The 16,854-nt window shown below is 55.9% G+C and overlaps 7 protein-coding genes across 7 annotated transcripts; 4 read left to right on the top strand and 3 right to left on the bottom strand.

Annotated features, from left to right (window-relative positions):
* The first annotated feature begins 226 nt into the window (after positions 1-226).
* On the top strand, positions 227-1,580 carry IE81DRAFT_319516 (hypothetical protein). Its single transcript, XM_025512742.1, has 4 exons — positions 227-874; positions 962-1,043; positions 1,136-1,165; positions 1,259-1,580. The coding sequence occupies exons 1-4, from the start codon at positions 578-580 to the stop codon at positions 1,390-1,392; spliced, it is 543 nt and encodes a 180-aa protein (XP_025373292.1). The 5' UTR covers positions 227-577; the 3' UTR covers positions 1,393-1,580.
* On the bottom strand, positions 1,400-4,373 carry IE81DRAFT_84172 (N2227-domain-containing protein). Its single transcript, XM_025517687.1, has 3 exons — positions 3,356-4,373; positions 1,819-3,276; positions 1,400-1,740 (listed from the first exon to the last, which is right to left on the bottom strand). Exons 1-3 carry the CDS (start codon positions 4,193-4,195, stop codon positions 1,582-1,584), a joined length of 2,457 nt encoding a protein of 818 aa, XP_025373291.1. The 5' UTR covers positions 4,196-4,373; the 3' UTR covers positions 1,400-1,581.
* Positions 4,374-7,393: 3,020 nt separating this feature from the next.
* On the top strand, positions 7,394-9,352 carry IE81DRAFT_327578 (putative UGA2-succinate semialdehyde dehydrogenase; the record flags this gene model as incomplete). Its single annotated transcript, XM_025515082.1, has 7 exons — positions 7,394-7,930; positions 8,015-8,307; positions 8,370-8,424; positions 8,502-8,565; positions 8,646-8,893; positions 8,967-9,224; positions 9,302-9,352. 7 exons carry the CDS (start codon positions 7,394-7,396, stop codon positions 9,350-9,352), a joined length of 1,506 nt encoding a protein of 501 aa, XP_025373290.1.
* A 108-nt stretch (positions 9,353-9,460) lies between these two features.
* Positions 9,461-12,230, bottom strand: IE81DRAFT_84005 (PLP-dependent transferase). The gene is made up of 9 exons (XM_025517686.1): positions 12,109-12,230; positions 11,767-11,818; positions 11,573-11,688; positions 11,196-11,491; positions 11,080-11,110; positions 10,874-11,007; positions 10,219-10,795; positions 10,015-10,138; positions 9,461-9,940 (listed from the first exon to the last, which is right to left on the bottom strand). The coding sequence occupies exons 2-9, from the start codon at positions 11,778-11,780 to the stop codon at positions 9,625-9,627; spliced, it is 1,608 nt and encodes a 535-aa protein (XP_025373289.1). The 5' UTR covers positions 11,781-11,818; positions 12,109-12,230; the 3' UTR covers positions 9,461-9,624.
* A 705-nt stretch (positions 12,231-12,935) lies between these two features.
* Positions 12,936-14,139, top strand: IE81DRAFT_319511 (hypothetical protein). The gene is made up of 3 exons (XM_025512741.1): positions 12,936-13,239; positions 13,526-13,699; positions 13,853-14,139. Exons 1-3 carry the CDS (start codon positions 13,165-13,167, stop codon positions 14,108-14,110), a joined length of 507 nt encoding a protein of 168 aa, XP_025373288.1. The 5' UTR covers positions 12,936-13,164; the 3' UTR covers positions 14,111-14,139.
* A 618-nt stretch (positions 14,140-14,757) lies between these two features.
* On the bottom strand, positions 14,758-15,442 carry IE81DRAFT_280764 (transcription factor TAFII-31; the record flags this gene model as incomplete). Its single annotated transcript, XM_025511504.1, has 3 exons — positions 14,758-14,880; positions 15,004-15,188; positions 15,346-15,442. Coding segments are annotated over 3 exons (405 nt in total), but the record flags the coding sequence as incomplete, so codon positions are not given.
* A 403-nt stretch (positions 15,443-15,845) lies between these two features.
* On the top strand, positions 15,846-16,834 carry IE81DRAFT_83907 (hypothetical protein). The gene is made up of 3 exons (XM_025517685.1): positions 15,846-16,108; positions 16,206-16,449; positions 16,704-16,834. Exons 1-3 carry the CDS (start codon positions 16,043-16,045, stop codon positions 16,784-16,786), a joined length of 393 nt encoding a protein of 130 aa, XP_025373286.1. The 5' UTR covers positions 15,846-16,042; the 3' UTR covers positions 16,787-16,834.
* The last annotated feature ends 20 nt before the right edge of the window (positions 16,835-16,854 follow it).

Here is a 16,854-nt window from a genome sequence, read left to right as displayed (position 1 = left end):
TAGCCGCACGCTTCGCGCTGCCGTCTCGTGACTTGAGAATCACGGTCACCATGCAGTCACAAGTGATGAGTGAATGCCTTGAGCGCGAAGTCAATCTTGAATCTGAATGGTGAATCAAATCTGAATGTGAACAAGTTGATGTGCGTCAAGAGTCCAGCAGAGCAGAAACACTCGAGGTGACGAGCCGTGTGGAGTGAATAATAGATATACATATATACAGTCCACCTACATATACCCCACTTTGACTCTTGACTTGTCTGCGCTTGCGGGCACCGGCAACGATCGACGCGCAAAGTGGAGCTCGTGAGTAATTAGTTGCAGCAGGTTAAGAAGTCGTGCACGAAACCTCTCCCAGCAGCTTGGCCCCCGATAGGAGAGCGTTTGCGGCGTGCCTTGAGTATCGGGTGAACCAGGCAACTTCGGAAGCCCTCAGGTCGGGGGGCAAAGGAAGAGAATCATACCCCCCCCCCCCCAAAATCTGGAATTGAACGACGACAAGCACGACAAACCGCGCTGGCAAGGATTCGAAGATTCGACCACCTCGATCGAGGTAAGCTTCAGCACACAGTTCAGAGACATGTGGTCTGGAGCTGCCATGCCAAGTCTCGTAGCTGCGAAGAGCTGCGCCAGCGAGGTGGCATCTCGATTCGTCACGCAACGGCGGGTGTGCGTGCGTCGCAATAGCAAGAGTTTCGGTCGGCGAAGGCTCGTGGATTTGGAGTCACTGAGCCCGATCAGAAATCACACCTCGGCAGCATCTAGCCATGCGTCTGCAAGCGGCCTAGCGGGCTTGCCACACTTTACGCTGTACACAGGCACAGGCTGCAGCTTGTGCGATGTTGTCAAGGACCAATTGCAACGTCTCTCGATTCAGGTGAGAGATCTACTCTGCAGAGGCCAAAGGCAAGCTAGCTTCGTGTTGATGCTTATCGCCGTGCTTCAAATTACAATCACGATCCAGCATCCACACGTACTGACGCTGTACAATATTCGCGATGATGAAAACGTCAATGTCAAGTACTGGAGGAGACTGTACCAATACGGTGAGCAAGCGGAAAAGTCGCACATAGAGCACTTGAATTGGTCCGCAGATGTGGATCCGATTCTGATGTCTGCGTCTTGCCCCGCTCCGCAGACATTCCTGTTCTGCACCTTGAGGGCCAAGGTGAGGACTCAGGCTTTCCGAAAACGGCGCTCACATTCAATTGCTTCCTCTGACAGCAGTACTACCCCGTTTGCTTCTGACTGCTGCTGACAGAGGTAGCGCGGCATTCCGTATCCGATGAGAAGTTGTTGCAGATTCTCACAGACGCAAACGCAGCGCATTACTCCGAGACACAGGAGGCTTTTAGACAAGAGCGGCTCCGTCACAGTCCTGATCATTCTTTCTGAGCGTCGCTGTTCGCGAGACCACTCCGGCCTTTCGGCAGAGACTGGCACTTGGCTTCTGATGCGAGTATCGAAGCGCTTCAAGAACATCATGGGCAGGACTGTGCGCCATTGCATGCGCTTTGTTTGCGGTGACTGCGTTGCAATTAAACAATTCAAGCGTACCAACACCAATCACCAAGATTCCGAACATCATGTGCGCCTCAATCCGTCGGACTTGTCCCCGGCTACCTCGGATCCGGGAGGTGCTTCTTTGACTTTGCGCGCTACCCAAAACTCTGGGGTGTACTCGTATGACAACATGCCACTGGCGTTGCCCGTGTAAGGTTGACTCTCCAGGGTCCGATGCTCCTGTAGCGCATCATCGGAGCGCAAGATTGGTGAACTTCGGTACGAGAGTGGCAGGTATCACCGCCGAATCGCACTCACCTCTATTTCAAAGCCCATAAGCTGGATGAGGTCCATCATCTCCTCAAGGGTCAACTCGATGCTAAGGTCTCCATTATTTTCAAAGTGCCAAAGTAGCGGCCCGACGTTGCACCAGAATCCTCCGACAGGGAGCAGATGGTTGATGACTTCAAGATACTTGACAATATTCCGCGCGGTATCAACAAAGTAGACGGTCGCAACTGCATCCCAGCCACCGATTTCCTGCTCTTTGGAATACACGTCAACGAACTCGCCTGCAACCATACTGAAGTCCACATGAGGCGGTAGATCAGTTGGGTTGACATCCGGAATTCTGATCCCTTGAAGCATGTCCGAGGCCTTTCTCCAGTTAGATGATGAGTGCACGTACGGGTAGACAGTATGAGCGTGCCTGCCGCTCGACTTGTTCAGTATCCAATGCGACGCCAGGAGCATGAAGAACGAGTACTCGTTTCCCTGAGAGCTGTAGCCCTGCCAGGCAATTTCGAACGCCAAGCGTCCCAAGCCTGCCCCTGGCACCAGCACCCTGACCTGATTACGCGACGTACTGGGCACTTCTCCGAAGCGCGCGTCGAGAGCGTCTAGGATGGGTCCATAGGCCGCTTCACGCTCTTGCGCGCCTTCGTCGCTCCAATCCCTGACAAGCTGCTTGATGGTGCTGCGGATCTTGTCAATCTCATGCTCGGACGTCCGAGTGGAAGCTCCTCTGCTGCTAGGGCGCTGTCGAGACTTTTCCGCGCCCTCTCTGGAGAAAGGGGCCGCGGAAGGATCATCCCTGAGAGACCCTGAGGATCCGGACGAGCCTTCCCCACTTCCTACATTGCTGCGCCCAGATGCACTGTCAGTGCTCGTGCTCAAATTGGTGTGCCTGGGAGCATCGAGAGGGGTGCGTCGTCTTTGGCGTTTCAACGCTTGTTCTTCTGTAGGCCGAAGATTGCCACTAGAAGATCTTTCACTCTGTGGCGCACTCCTCACAATGTCGCGAGGCACGGCAGCCCCGGGCGCATGGGCAGTTTGAACTTTGAGCGCAGCATCGCCTTGCGGCTCAACATGACCGTGCGCCAACTTTTCTGCGGAAGCGGCTGAAATTTTCTCGCTAGCTGCGCTCGCATCAGTCTCTGCGCCATCAGCACGAGCGTCGTCCAAAAATCCACGCGAGTCTTCCACGATCAAGCTCAGCACGTCCGCGTTTCTTCGTATCCTATCGTCGATCTCATCCAGACGAGATTTGAATCCGCGGCCGCCGGGAGGCAGGGTGTGGCGCTCGCGGCCGGCTGACTCTTGTCCCCTGCCTCCTCTGACGGCGCTGTTAGCATCTGGAACCGAAGAATCATGACCCTCCTCGTTCTCCATCTCAACGAGGGGTCCAGGAAGCTCTGGGCCGACCTGAGAAAGAAGCAAGCGGTGCGAACGCGCCAAAGAGTAGAAAGACTTTCGCCTTGCGTTGTTCGCTGCCAGCTGCCACACGACAGCGAGAGCGTGGAGCGCCATTAGCTCGTCACTCGTATGCTAGATATGCATAGGCACCTGTGCTCACAGAGTGGGGCAGGTACGCGTTGAAGGCGCGGAGCACGTTCTGGAAATGAGCCCGCTCCTTCTCCTCCTCGTGACCACTGCTGCTTCCTAGACTGTTCCGTTCATGCTCCAGCGCATGCTCAGACTCGTGCGAGCGCGAAGGCCCAGCAACGGGGTGCTGATCCGCCTGTGCTAGGGTCATGATTCCCAGACCAGACGCTCCGCGGGGGGGAAGGCGCGTGGCGCGAGATGTCAGTTCTTCAGGCTCTGCACTGAAAGAACGCCGCGCGCTGTCGGAGGTGGCAGACCAAGATGCAAGCCGAGAAAGGGGGAGCGGCAAGGGCAAGGGTGAGACTTCAGTGGGAGGAGAAATCGCAGCGTCAGATAGCCGGGCAGATGTCGATGATGCGGCAGTGTCAGTCGAAGAAGTCGACGTGTTCGAGATACGCCGGACGTCCAGCCGATCGAAATTTGCCGGGATGGCGGCGACAGCACCAGATGGAGCTAGCGGCAGATGGTTGGGGGTCCCCAAGTCATCCAAAGGGAAAGGATACCATGGTCGGTAGGCAGCAAGGCGAGAACGCAGCGATGCCGGATCCAACGGAGGTCCGATCGCCGCGAGCGCCATTTCGCGTACGGATCGGAAGGCAGGTTTAGTAGGCGCATGGTCGGGTCCGGTAGATCCACGAGGGTATAGAGGAGTGGGCGGAGGAGTCCCATGTGGATTTGAGGGCGTTGGCGTTGTCGAGCGAGCCGGGTGACGAGCAGTGCCCAGAGGGCGGATTGGTCGCGATACGCGTTCGTCGTCATCGTTCAACGTCCGATCAGTTGGCAATCGCCCATCCGGCGTCGGAGGAGACATGGCGGATGAGAGGCACGATTCCGATCACGGTAGTATCCAGGACATGTCGCCAGGTCGAGAAGAGCGTTTCCGCCCGCGAGCACGAGTGAACAGGAGCGCGCGCTCGTCAGCAACACTACGCTTGCGAACGCACAGCTGGACAGCTTCTCGAGGCGAGGTATCGAGAAGGAAGCAGCGGGGTTTGGGCAGTGACAGCGAACTCAACGTGCGAGCGACGCGTGAGAAAGAGAAGGGAGCGAGGGTCGATGTACAGGTAAACCCACCTCTGCATCCGCCGAGGGAAGAATGGAGGTCGGAAGGCAGAAGGATGAAATCGCCGATGGAACGCTTACAGCAGAAGATGAGGGAGCAGCTAGTGTGGCACGTAACTAGCTCCGTCTCTGCTATACGTACGGTTCAGGGCAAGGAAATGCGGTGGAGATGGCGGAAGCGAGTCACGAATCGAGCATCGCCGATGGATCCGTGCCAGATTTCTTGATTGGACTTGCAAGATTGGCACGCAGCCTTGAGATTCGCCGTGCATGCAAGCCACAGAGCAACATGCTCCTTCCTCTCTCTGACTGCATGGTGACTGTTGCATGGCATCACCGGACGCTCAAAGCAGCAGCGGCGAGTTTCTGGGCCTTGCTTTTGTTTGCATGCCGGTCTAGCCCTGCTATCAAGTATCCCGCCTTGTCGGACCTGAAACGCTTGTCCCCTTCATCTTGAACGGCGTAACTATGCAGGGCCGAAGACCACGCAAAGGCACCCCTTCGAGGCAAGCGACACAGCACTCACGAACGACTGTGCAGAAAGCTTTGAAACGGTACTCGGTACGCTAAAATCACTCACATGAGATTCGCTTCTCTGCCTCTGCACCTTTTTCGGGTGAACCTGCTCGAGCTGGTCGCCGACCATGCACTGCAGCAGCCTGCTGTAGCTCTATAGAACCAGACGTGGCTGCACCTTGTGGATGCACCTGAGTCAACGCCGATCATGCAGCAGCAGCATGGACCAAGTGTCTCCGGAGTCTGCGCCGTCACAGCTTCAGGTTGCTCCTGATGACCTTCCGCTTTCACTGAAGCAAGTCGGCTCCAAGTCGGCGTGCAGGCGGGCGAAGCGCTACGAGGCAGAAAAGGAAGCGCGGTTCCGGGCGGAAGGCCGTGTAGTGTGCGCTTCTTGGTCGCATGTACGGCCAGGCAGCTCTAAACCACTTCTTGTTCGAAGCCTCGCTTGATGAGCGGGCGAGGGAGCTAGACGTCGAGAGTGCTGCAGTGCGCGTGGACTGCTCGAGGGAGAGATAAGCGTGAATGTGCTTCCATTCGCAGATTGCTGATAAGGATTTCGATGACCAGCCGTTCGCCGCGGACTTAAATTTGATTCACACGCGCCGACAGGTGCACGGACCTCATCGAGTCAAAGGTCTGCACGTGATCTAGTAGCCCCATATCACGTGAACGTCCAGATAGCATACCCGCACCCAAGCACGAATTTGAATCACAACAAGTCGTGAGTAAATCATCAACTCCTGGCTCACCAAGACTTGAGTTTGACTCAAAACTGCTCACTTTTCGAGCTCGTCTTGCGAATTCTTCTTGTTGCACTTCGGGCTGGTGAGCCCGTGCGGCCATGGCAAGGATTCATTCGCATTGCTAATGAGCTCATGGCGAGACCCATCAGGGCGCTCACGGAAGCGAGGGGATATTCTGCCTCTAAGCATATCCTGGCTTGACGGCGTCGTCGGGAAAGGGCTCATTGAACCCCTGCTCTCATCCCGCACATGAAGCTGCCATTTGTGTTGCCAAGCATGCATCCACGCCCCGCGGTGAACACCAATGCGTGGACGACAGCCAGGAACGCGCCTAGGCTCGAGAAAGCCGCTGTTTCCACGCAGTCACCGTGAGCATTTGTGATTCAGTTTGGAGCATGCAGCTCGAGCCAGCATGCACATTCAACGATCAAAGACAGGCTTCAATTGGGCTTCCTCAGTCACGCTCGGCTTGCGATCTTTGGTTGCTGTCATTCACGTAGCAGGTGGCAAAGAGCTCTCACGATATCTAGCTCTGCGATGAATGCTGCCATCACTCGTGACTGCATGCATGCTGTGGGGAGCGCGAGGCGGATCGGCATGCAGTGAACGCGAAGGGGGGTATAGCAAGGGGAGCCAAATTGAGACCATTGTCCTCCCTCTCTCACCATCCGACAAATCCATCCGCCAATCACAGCAGACTGTCACCTGCCATCCTCTATACGACAGCACGTCGAGGAGCTTTGAGACTGCCAAGACTCGCCACAACCTCCTGTCTGACGCGGCTCTGTCGGCTTTCGTGCGACGAGTAGCTATACGTAGACCGCATCAGCTCTCACTCAGACTGTCTGCGCCGAGACCTATTCGACTCGGACGACACATATGGTGTCTCAGGAGCTCTGACTATGCTGCGTCCTCGCACGCTGCAACCACATCATCCATGGACGCGTCTGATGGAATTGAATGCGGTGCTGTGGCTGAAACAGCTTGGCTTCAGTCGTCATGGGCCGCGCGTGATGAGCGATTCAAGGCTGTAACTTCACGTTTTCACGACTCACACTCACTCAAGACTGTTGACTGTACGGTACATCCAGCATCAGCAGGGCGCCGATCGCGAGCGTGTAGTCACAGTCTGATGAGTGTGAGTGTCGTTGGAGAGCGCGGTCCAAGCCTCCACATGATCACGACCGCCCGCTCGAACTCTTGCAGCGAGGCGCAATCAAGAATAAGCTCTTCACCGGCCGGTCCCAGCATGCAGAAGAGATGCCGCGCACACGCTTCTTCTCCACTCACGACTCTACAGCAGCTGCATACGCTGCAGCTGGGTGGGACCCCGCATCGGCGGGTTGGGCTGCCTGGTTCGAAGGACCCTCAGCACGGACTCGCATATCCGCAGACTCGTGAGAGTAGTGTTCAGGGTGCTGCGTTCAGATTGCTTCTCAGCCTCAATCGTCAGATGCATCTCAACTGAACCACAATCATTCTCTCACTGTCGGAAGATGAGCCAACTGCTGTCTGTGCCACCTCGCGCTCTCGCCTCAACTGCTCGCCTACATAAACGTCACCTCACCGCCTCTCGGATCGATACCTATCTGGCCCCGGCACCTTCCAGCTCTGTGCGACTTCCTCTCCTCGACAATACAACATTCTGCACTCGCGCTCGCACCTTTTCATCATCCAATTGCACCAAGATGCCTTCAATGCCAAAAGGTATCCTCAAGACCGGTCAGACGGAGAAGATTGACCTGAAGAATGAAGCCCTCTTCAACACCAAGGGCTACATCGATGGTTCGTGGGTATCTGCCAAGTCGGGAAAGACTTTTGAAGTCTTCAACAAGGCCACGCACGCCAAGTTGGCCGATGTGCCTGACATGGGCAAAGAGGACACTGCAGCTGCCATCCAAGCCGCAGCTGCAGCTTTTCCCGATTGGAGCTCCAAGACGGCCAAGGAGCGCTCGCAGCTGCTGACCAAGCTCTTCTTGGCGCTAGAGGAGAACGCTTTGGACTTGGCTCACATCATCGTGGCTGAGAACGGCAAGTCCCTCACGGAAGCCAAAGGGGAGATCGGCTACTCCAACAGCTTCATCGACTGGTTCGCCGGAGAGGCTCAGCGCGCTTATGGTCACACTGTCGCCCCTACGTTACCCGGTGTCCGCCAGAACATCATCCTGCGCAAGCCTGTAGGCGTCGTTGGCCTGATCACGCCTTGGAATTTTCCCGCCGCAATGGTGAGTCTGGATGCTGTTGATTAGTCGTTATTAGCTGGTCCATTTACCACGACATGCCTTGCCTGCGCTCTGCGTCATCTGCAGGTCACTCGCAAACTTGGTCCCGCGCTTGCAGCAGGCTGTACCATGGTCATCAAAGCACCAGCCGAGACGCCCTTCTCTTCGCTAGCTTTTGGCCACCTGTGCGAGAAGGTCGGCATTCCCAAGGGTGTGGTCAACATTGTGACTTGCGCCAAGGGAGAGACGGAGGCTGCGGTCGGCAAGGAGCTTTGCGAGAACGACATCGTCCGCAAGCTCAGCTTCACCGGGTCCACCCGCGTCGGCAAGCTGCTCATGAAACAAAGCGCCGACTCTCTCAAGAAGCTGAGCATGGAACTGTGAGTGCTCGGCTTTCGCGACCATTCAAGGATGTTGCTGATCGACGAGAATTCTCTCCAAGCGGTGGCAATGCTCCTTTCATCGTCTTTGATGACGCAGATCTAGACAAGGCTGTCGTACGTACATAACGTCTTTTGACGGACCCGACGCGAGAGATTTTGACGTGGACCGCCCTCCTTCCTCTTTGAAACAGGCTGGGGCAATGGCTTGCAAGTTTCGTGGCTCTGGACAGACCTGCATCTGCGCTAATCGCATCTGTGAGTCGGGTGTTCAACCTTTGGCGTGCTCGGCGGCCTGTGAACTCACTTCGCTCTCTTCCTGAACACGACGATTGCAGATGTTCACGAGTCTGTATACTCCGAGTTTGCCAAGCGATTCGCTGCCAAGGTTGATGAGCTCAAGTTTGGCTACGGCATGGACGAGGGCGTGACGCACGGTCCCCTTGTGAATCAAGCTGGGGTGGACAAGGTGCAGCAGCACGTCGACAAGAGCGTTGGCGCTGGTGCCAAAGTGCTGGTCGGCGGCAAAAAGGGAGAGGGATTCTTCTTCGAAGCTACTGTGCTGACCGACATGCCCGAAAACTGCGTGAGCCTGGCTCTGCCGAGTCCTCACAAGAAGCGTCCGGAATACTGACGCTACCTTGCTCTTGCTCATTCAGCCTATGGATACCGAGGAGACCTTTGGACCACTCGCCGCTTTGTACAAATTCACTAGCGAAGAAGATGTCATCAGGAAGTGCAACAACGTTCCCGTTGGTCTGGCAGGCTACTTCTACAGCCAAGACGTTTCTCGCTGCTGGCGTGTCGCGGACGCTCTTCAGACCGGGATGGTAGGCATCAATTGCCCTCTCATCTCTCAAGCCGTCGTGCCTTTTGGAGGCATCAAGCACAGTGGCTTTGGTGTTGAAGGAGGAAAGGTGAGTAGGATGGCAGCATTCACGCCTGCTTGGCGTCAGCGGCTGCTAGGCTCACATATCCTTCTCGTGTAACACAGGATGGTATCAACGAGTACTTGGTCAACAAGCTCACCGTCTGGGGCGCCTAGACCTTTGCAACTCGCGCCTTTCACACAGTCAAAAGTTCGCCCGTCTGCATCCACACTGCTGCTGTGTGATCTCGACTTCATCTGACAAAAGCCTAGAAACGGCTCACACCTGCTCCGAATGCCATCACGATGACGTGCTCCAGCCTAGAAAGCCGAGGCCGAGAGAAGCATTCATGATTTGATCAGGATCATCATTGATTCATGAAGTGGCAAGGACAGGTAAAGCGAGATTTGCAAAAGAGGCAGATTTGAGGGATTCAGGATGCGAATGCTTAAACGAGCTTGGCTTCGGTAGCAGCAAGTTTCAAGACAGCAAAGGCATCGTCCACATCGCGCTCTTGCGTCCTAGGACAACCCAAAGCGATACGGATGCAGAATCCAGCCCCAGGAATGGAGGTTTGGGTGAGCAAAAGCTCATCATTGCGCTTTTCCAGAGCTGCCCAGAGAGCGCGGGTGCGCGAATCGGGATCAGCGTCGGTAGAGGCGGGTTTGAGACGAATGACGAGGAGGGCAAAGTTGAATTCGACTAGCTGCCAGGGGTCGCCTTCGTCTTCGATGAGCCTCTTGAAACGTTCCGCTAGCAAGATGCTGAGGACGAGAAGTTTGCACAAGGGCGCCAATGTCAGTGTGCCACCATTGGATCTCCATGAAGGATGACTTACTCGTCGCGCAAATGCTGACGCAAGCCTTCGATGCCATGACTTCGAAGCACGAACCATACCTTCAAAGAGCGGAAACGTCTGCCAAGCGAAATTTGATAGTTCCTTAGATCAAGCACAGAAGGATCTGCGTCGCGGTAGAGTGACGTGCAGAGTAAATGTCCGAAGAAAGAAGCACTCTACGCGATTCTGTTTTCCTTGGCTCACCATTGGCAGCTGCGGTCGTCTTGAGGTACTCGGGCGTGACCGTGAGCGAGGCGGCGAGCTGGGCCCTGTCCTTGACCCAGAGTGGAGAGCAATCAAAATTGACAAGACCCCATTTGTGCATGTTGAGAGATATGCTGTCAAACTTAGCATTGAGGGCGCTCAATTCTTTCTGATATTTCGTTCGGATCTCTGGCAGGCAGAGGGCAGGACCTGCGTATGCGGCATCTACGTGCAGCCAGATTGGGGGCAGCGACTCGGAACGCGCGCAGTCGGTGCTGTTACCGTTCGCGCCATTCGTTGAGCCATCGAGGTGGTCATGTACGGCCACATCCGCATCAACAACTTTGGTGGGCATTATTGCCGCCGAGGCAATCTCGTCTAGCGCGTCGACAGCACTCGTAGACGTGGTTCCGAGTGTAGCGCAAACCATGAATGGTACCAATCCGGCGCTCACATCTTCCTTGATTGCGGCTGCCAGAGTGTCGCCCCTCAAGGCTAGACGATTTTGAAGTGTGACGGGTAGTGCCCGGAAACGTAGACCCAGAATCTGCGCGGCTTTGCTGCCCACGCTGTGCGTCTAGAGCAGATATCAATCAATACATCTCAGCTTCCTGGTGGAAGTTTGTCGGCTCAGCTCTTCATGAGTATGACTCACCTCTGTAGAGCCGTACATCACGAGCTTGCCCGTAGCCTCCGCCGCCCACTCTCGTGAGGGCTCGATTTGACCCGAGGCGGCGGTCAAATGCCGAAGAGCGCGATCTCGCGCAGCGATCGCCACCGTCAACGTAGCTTCAGCGCGGAATGCATGGGGCATACTGTTAGCTGCGAACGAGCTACACATGTAATCGGATGCGCGCTTACCTTCGGAGGCGGAGCCAAAGATCAATCCGCCCTTAGCACGGCGTGACGTTGAGTTGCAATCAGCCAGTCGTGGGAGATGCTGTGGAATCGGCGGCTGCGAACATGCGAAAACTCACGCCCTTGCTTTGAGGCCCGCCTCTTTGCTTGAAAGCAGGATCGAGGTGGAAAGCCTCAGCCATCCAATCCATCATTTTCAGCTCCAGCTCCGTTACACTTGGGCTGCAAATCCAGTTGAAGCCCGGGTTCGTCAGAGCTGCGGCCCACATGTCGCCCAGAATACCCTCGAAGGATACATTAGCCGGATAGTAAGCCATGAACTTTGGATGCTGCCATTGCGTCATGCCAGGCATGACCAGCGAGTGAAAGTCTTCGTTGATGCGTGACCAATCTTGTCCAGAAGATGGGGCCGCGTCTGACATGGTGACGGTAGTTCGAAGTCCGACGAAAGGCGTGAGCACAAACGCTTCCAATGGCACGGTGAAATGCGACGCACCTGGCAGAGCATCGGTGAGAAAACCGGGCTTGACTTGAGCGGTGACGGGTTTGTCTCTCATGGAAAGATAATGATCGCAAATCTCGTCTACTGCAGCATGCGCAGCTCGTCTGAAGCTAAGGCCACGTTTCGTCTCAGTCGCGAGTCAGGCTACTTTCCTTCTGCAGTGCATGGCGACAGACTGACACACTCACGTTTCTACGTCCATGATGCCCGTGGATGCGAATGGCAAGGTTGCTCGTTTGTCTGAAAAGGCGAAAGGGTGTGCTAATCGTTCAGATATTGTCAACTGATGAGGGAAAAAAGGTGCAAAGAGATGGACAGGGCCACGTACGGTCGCTCAAATAGGCGAGCGCAGCTCCCACCGGGAGAGGCGTGAGAGGAGGAGGGCCTGCCCAGGTTCACCCTGAGGCAGCGGAGCCCCCTTCGACATCAGCCGGAGCGACCTCAACGGCGTCTTTGACCGTACAAGAGGTGCGGAGGAGGGCAATCCTTCCATTCCGTGTGAGCACCAAGCAAGCCACACTTTGACTCACGTCAAATTCGCAAGTATGCGTTTCAGAGCGTTCTGTGCTAGATCGTCCCACAATTATGCGTAAGTGAGGAGCCTGTATGTATCCGCGGAGAAAGGATGCGAGACCTGATCTACAGTCTCCGTATTCCGCTGACGGAATGCGATTTGAGGGCGAGTCTAATGATAGGTCCTTGCTGTCTCGAGAAGCGGCAATGATGACGTTTTGCGGGGAGATTGAATGAAGGCGCGTGCGCAATGTCCATTTAAAGTGAATGCAAGGGACCTCTTTCGTGTTTGTATCAGCGCAGTGTGTGAACCATCAGCTGCCCGCCACTCGCCGACAAGCCAGCGGGAGTATACCGAGACGATCTTGACTGTGACGTATCAGATGCGCTGCTTCTTTGTTTATCCTTTGATCCCCGATGCAAGACGCAAGACGCAGGATGCGAGGCTCAGCTGACTCTTGATGAACGCCGTGCCTGACGCTGACGCACGATGAAGCCGATCCGAAGGCTTGGATTCTTGATTCTGACCGCGTTCGTCCATGCAGCGTTCGACTTTTGCCTTTCCCCGACAGACCTCGAATGGCTCTGCCGTGATCCTCTCGTCGCTGTGATCGTCGCGCCCCCAGACATACAGACGTGTTGCAATTTGAATGGTGATTGAAGGCGAGTTGACTGATTCTTCTTGATTACGCTACGGCCGCACGGCGTGGTTGTACGGTACCGCACCGCACGACGCGGTCCGCGCGGCATTTCGGCGGTTCAGCATGAACGCCCGGTGGCCATGCAATCTCACGTGATCGTCGTGATTTCTTGATTCGCACATCGTATACCGCTTCAGCCACCCTCTTGACTCGTGAGTCCTCACAGTCACTCCTCACTACGCAGACTGATCCAAGAAGGAGGTCAGTCAGCTCGTCCCCAACTTTTCAGGGCATCGACATCCATCTTGGCTCGACCCGCATGCGCAAAGGAGTCTCTAGCGAGATCCGCGTCCACAAGCACGACTCCTCATTCGACCATTCAGCCGCTCTCACAACAGCACTCTCTCCACACCAAAGTGCCTCATTACCGCCATGTCCACATCCACAAAAGCCTCAAACGTCAGCAAGAGTATCCTGAACTCACTCAGGCACGAGCTCAAGCACTCGGTGAGTCAGTGCTGCTTACCTTTGTCATGGCCAGCAACGTGTATGCAGGCAAGTGCGGTCTTTTCATCACGGAGCTCGTCGGGATGACGGAGGCATTGGCGTGCCGCAGAATTCTTGGGAAAACGCTGCGCAGTGGAGGCATCTCAGGCCCGGCAAGTATGCCCATGAAGCGTGATCTGTGCTCACAAATCGACGCTGTCCCCTTTCATCTCGCATCTTCCGTTTCCGCTGACACGCGTCTCTACTTCCGCTGCAATTTCATTACCCTTCCACACACGGCACTCAGCGACGCAATGTGGCCAACGTTTCTTCCGGCGAGACGGTCTCTCCTCTCTCGCTGTATGTAAATCAAGTGGCTCGAGGTATTGAGTCGGAGGACTCGGCAAGTGCGGAGAGCAGACGGAGACTCAGGCAGCTGCGAGAGCTCGAGCTGACACTGAGGAGTAGCAGGGTGCACGCTGTGAGTATCGGAGTGGGTGTTGTGCGTCTGCAGTCAGACCATACCGCTGCCATCACGCGCCCGGCTTGCCAAATGGCGAGAGCTCGAGAATCAAACATGAATCATCTTTAACCACGCTTTGCCTCGCCCTCTCTTGCCTCTCGCTTTCCGCAGGAACTGCTTCAGCGGTACAATCCTACGCACGGCATGTCGGAAGCTGAGCGAATCCGAACGAGCGCGCGCGTAGTCGGCTGGGAAGTTCCGCTGGAGTATGTAGACGAAGACGGATCACTAGCCAAGGCGGTAGAAGGCTTGGACAGCGCGGACGAGGTGCAGGTGCAAGAGAGCAGGAGGAAGGTGGAAGAGCTCAAAGCCAAGCACGAAGCCAAGGGCTACACGGGACCCTTGCCCTTCCCGCCCGAATCGGGATAGGCCCGCCCTCGTCACGAATGCGATTCCATTAACTCTAAAGCGTACCTTCGTGAACGACTTTGGGGCCAGTTGCAGCACACGCGTATCTGCTCATTGAAGTCGCTCCCTTTTCTGCCCGTAGTGTTGCGTCTTGAAAGCGCGCGCACATCCCTCTTCGCGATCCATGGGAGAGCATGCAGCGTGATCATGTCTGATGCATACAATTACATTCAACGAGCAGCGCACCGGTGACGATCAGAGAGCATCACAGCAGTAATGTCGAAATTTGAACAGGGCGCGGCAAGGAGGTCTCAGTCGTAATCCTCATCCTCTTCCAAGCTCCTCTTGAGTCCCCTCTGTTCCGCCGTCTGCGCCGCAAGTCCCAGAGCTGGATCCGCTTGCTGCGCTGCGCTAGTCGAAGACTCCGCATTGCTGCTCGCCTGAGTGCGATCCTCACCAAGTCCAGCTTCGTCTCGCGTGTGCTCGTTCGCGCTCCGGACGTCACTCTCATCTGCAACCTCATCCGCGTCAACATCTTCCTCTTCGTTTCGATCTTCCCTTGCATCCTCGTCCCTCGTCCCTACCATAGTCGCCTCGTCCTCGTCTTCTCCCTCCTCTTCTTCTTCCTCTTCCTCTTGCATCGGATCATAGCCAGGAGGTGGCTGATTGGGGATGATGGAGAAGTCTATATTCGTCAAGGTGTGCTGAGGAGGCGGGAGACGGATTCCATAGGTGTCTGAGATCGGAGGCAAGGGTGTGGCATTGAGGCTGGATGCGAGAGAGAGGAGCATCTGCGTCGAGACAGGTGGATAGCGAAGAGATCAGCCGAGATGTACGCTTCGTGCAATTTGGCGAAAGGATTCCACCACAGCCAGGCAGCCAGGCAGCCTGCTGAGTGTGTGCAAGTCGCTTACCTCCTTCTCTGTTGCTGCGCCCCTTCCTCGACCCGAATTGGCCAATTTGGCAGAGACGGCGAGCATAATGTCCTCCAGACCCACTGCAGGGCTGCTAGCGGAAGCGTTCACACCGCCTGACCGAGTCGAAAAGTGAGCGTGCTCAGAGTAGATTTGAGCATCTCGCAAAATGTTCGCTGCGTAACCTGCATTCAAAGAGCAGCAGGAGTCACAGGAACGAAGTCGTTGAAGTCAGTTCCAAGACGCTGCAGACGCAGGGCGGGCGGCCATCGAAATGCATTCATGGCCTGTCGAGCGTGCTGCCCGCAACGAAGTGAAGGGATGGGAAGCATGGGAACTCACGATGCGAGAATTCAAGCAGCATGCTTAGCACTGCAGGCTCGGCATCTTCGATGCCCATGGAAGCCAGCAATAAAGCCATGATCCTTGCATCCCTGGGTATGTGTCTCTCTGAGTCCGCCGCACTAGCTGTCCTTTGCAGCCCAGCCGCACCTCCAGTCGCCGCACTGGGTCCGTTGGACACGGAAGTCGATCCACCTGAATGAGCCCCTCCTCGACCGTTCATCATGTTTGAGTCATTTGACATCGTTCGTGGCCCGTCAATCCGTTGCGAGTCTAGCACGACTGAGCTTGTCGGTCTGAATTCGCGTTGCTCATTGATGGACGATAGAAGGGTGGAGGGAGCAGTGATGGGTGAGTGTCGTTGCGCGAGGAGGTGTTCATCCTTGATGAGGGTACACATGCGGGCGCGCTGCATGTTGCTATAGGCCTGTATCAGCCAACTCACGTGCGCGCCTCTATACTCGAGACTCCGATGGCATGGCGCGCATAGCTGACCTTCACACGACACGATCATCATGTGACTCGGCAAGCACCCATACCTCTTCCACCTCTCTCGCATCAAATTCGTTCTGCCTAATCCACACTCCACATACTGCCATTCAACAGAGCGGCTCACCGCGAGCTGATCCGCAAAAGCGACGAGACGCCCACTCCCAACGCGAGTCTGAGCTCAACGTCTCCAGTGCGGGGGTCCAGAATGGTTTGCGCAAAGTGCGAGAAGAAGTTGGCGGGCAAGAGCGGGGGAGCGCCACCAGATCCATTCGTGAGTAGAGTAGATTACAGGTGCACACTCTTGCCGCCGAGCCACGTCGCGTCTATCCGCTCAGCCGTTGAGTTTGTCGAATCACGCGCTCCTGCAGAGAAACAGGAATGCCCAAGGCACGCTGGTATCGTCGGGCGTAGGTGGCCGCAAGACAAACGCTATTGGAGGTCCATCTCGAGCCAACGCTGGCACCCTATCAGCATCCTCACCATCGTCCAGTGGGGTGGGAAAAGCGCCCTCGTCAAACAAGCTCATCAGCTCCAAAGGAAGGTATGCGCCTACGTCTACAAAATGCAAGACTTGCGGCACGAATGCTAGTCAGGGCTTCATGTATTGTCAAGGTGAGCATGCGTGGTATGCGATGCAAGGCCATCTGGGGGCATTCTGAACAGAGATGGCAGATATGGGTAAAGGGCAGGCGCAAGAGGCAAGAGGCAGGAAGCGATGTGGGGACCTGCCACCGCTAGACACCCACCGTCTGGCCAGGTGCGCTGCTCCGACTCCTCGCCGTTACCAGCTCATCGCCCTGCTGATGCCTGCTCACACCTTCAGCTCGCGCGCTGATCAAATGTCACATTTCGCCCTCATCGCCCAGGCTGCAGCTACAAGAGGGGGGTATGCGCAATGTGCGGAAAGATGATCATGGACACTTCGAAGCACAAAATGTCTTCCGTCTAAACGTCAGTCGAGTAGCGCTCATCATTTTCGCCCGAGCTGCAATGACGTGAAAATTCAAGTCAAGAATG

The sequence above is a fragment of the Ceraceosorus guamensis genome, assembly GCF_003144195.1.
Source record: "Ceraceosorus guamensis strain MCA 4658 unplaced genomic scaffold IE81scaffold_2, whole genome shotgun sequence".
NCBI classification, from domain to species: Eukaryota; Fungi; Basidiomycota; class Exobasidiomycetes; order Ceraceosorales; family Ceraceosoraceae; genus Ceraceosorus; species Ceraceosorus guamensis.
This window is presented reverse-complemented; position numbering and strand designations above follow the sequence as displayed.

Excerpts from the sequence above, each read along its gene's own strand:
- IE81DRAFT_319516 (XM_025512742.1), top strand. The coding sequence starts at position 578 with ATGTGGTCTGGAGCTGCCATGCCAAGTCTCGTAGCTGCGAAGAGCTGC. Across the intron at positions 875-961 it reads TGCAACGTCTCTCGATTCAG|CATCCACACGTACTGACGCT; the intron begins GTGAGAGATCTA and ends ATCACGATCCAG. Across the intron at positions 1,166-1,258 it reads TCTGCACCTTGAGGGCCAAG|AGGTAGCGCGGCATTCCGTA; the intron begins GTGAGGACTCAG and ends TGCTGCTGACAG.
- IE81DRAFT_84172 (XM_025517687.1), bottom strand. The coding sequence starts at position 4,195 with ATGTCTCCTCCGACGCCGGATGGGCGATTGCCAACTGATCGGACGTTG. Across the intron at positions 3,277-3,355 it reads ACGCGTACCTGCCCCACTCT|CTGGCAGCGAACAACGCAAG; the intron begins GTGAGCACAGGT and ends GTCGTGTGGCAG. Across the intron at positions 1,741-1,818 it reads TTATGGGCTTTGAAATAGAG|GAGCATCGGACCCTGGAGAG; the intron begins GTGAGTGCGATT and ends GATGCGCTACAG.
- IE81DRAFT_84005 (XM_025517686.1), bottom strand. Across the intron at positions 11,492-11,572 it reads TCTCACCGATGCTCTGCCAG|ACGCGGCCCCATCTTCTGGA; the intron begins GTGCGTCGCATT and ends TCACCATGTCAG. Across the intron at positions 10,139-10,218 it reads GACGACCGCAGCTGCCAATG|ATCCTTCTGTGCTTGATCTA; the intron begins GTGAGCCAAGGA and ends ACCGCGACGCAG.
- IE81DRAFT_319511 (XM_025512741.1), top strand. The coding sequence starts at position 13,165 with ATGTCCACATCCACAAAAGCCTCAAACGTCAGCAAGAGTATCCTGAAC. Across the intron at positions 13,240-13,525 it reads GGCACGAGCTCAAGCACTCG|CGACGCAATGTGGCCAACGT; the intron begins GTGAGTCAGTGC and ends CACGGCACTCAG. Across the intron at positions 13,700-13,852 it reads GGAGTAGCAGGGTGCACGCT|GAACTGCTTCAGCGGTACAA; the intron begins GTGAGTATCGGA and ends CGCTTTCCGCAG.
- IE81DRAFT_83907 (XM_025517685.1), top strand. The coding sequence starts at position 16,043 with ATGGTTTGCGCAAAGTGCGAGAAGAAGTTGGCGGGCAAGAGCGGGGGA. Across the intron at positions 16,109-16,205 it reads GAGCGCCACCAGATCCATTC|AGAAACAGGAATGCCCAAGG; the intron begins GTGAGTAGAGTA and ends GCGCTCCTGCAG. Across the intron at positions 16,450-16,703 it reads GGGCTTCATGTATTGTCAAG|GCTGCAGCTACAAGAGGGGG; the intron begins GTGAGCATGCGT and ends CTCATCGCCCAG.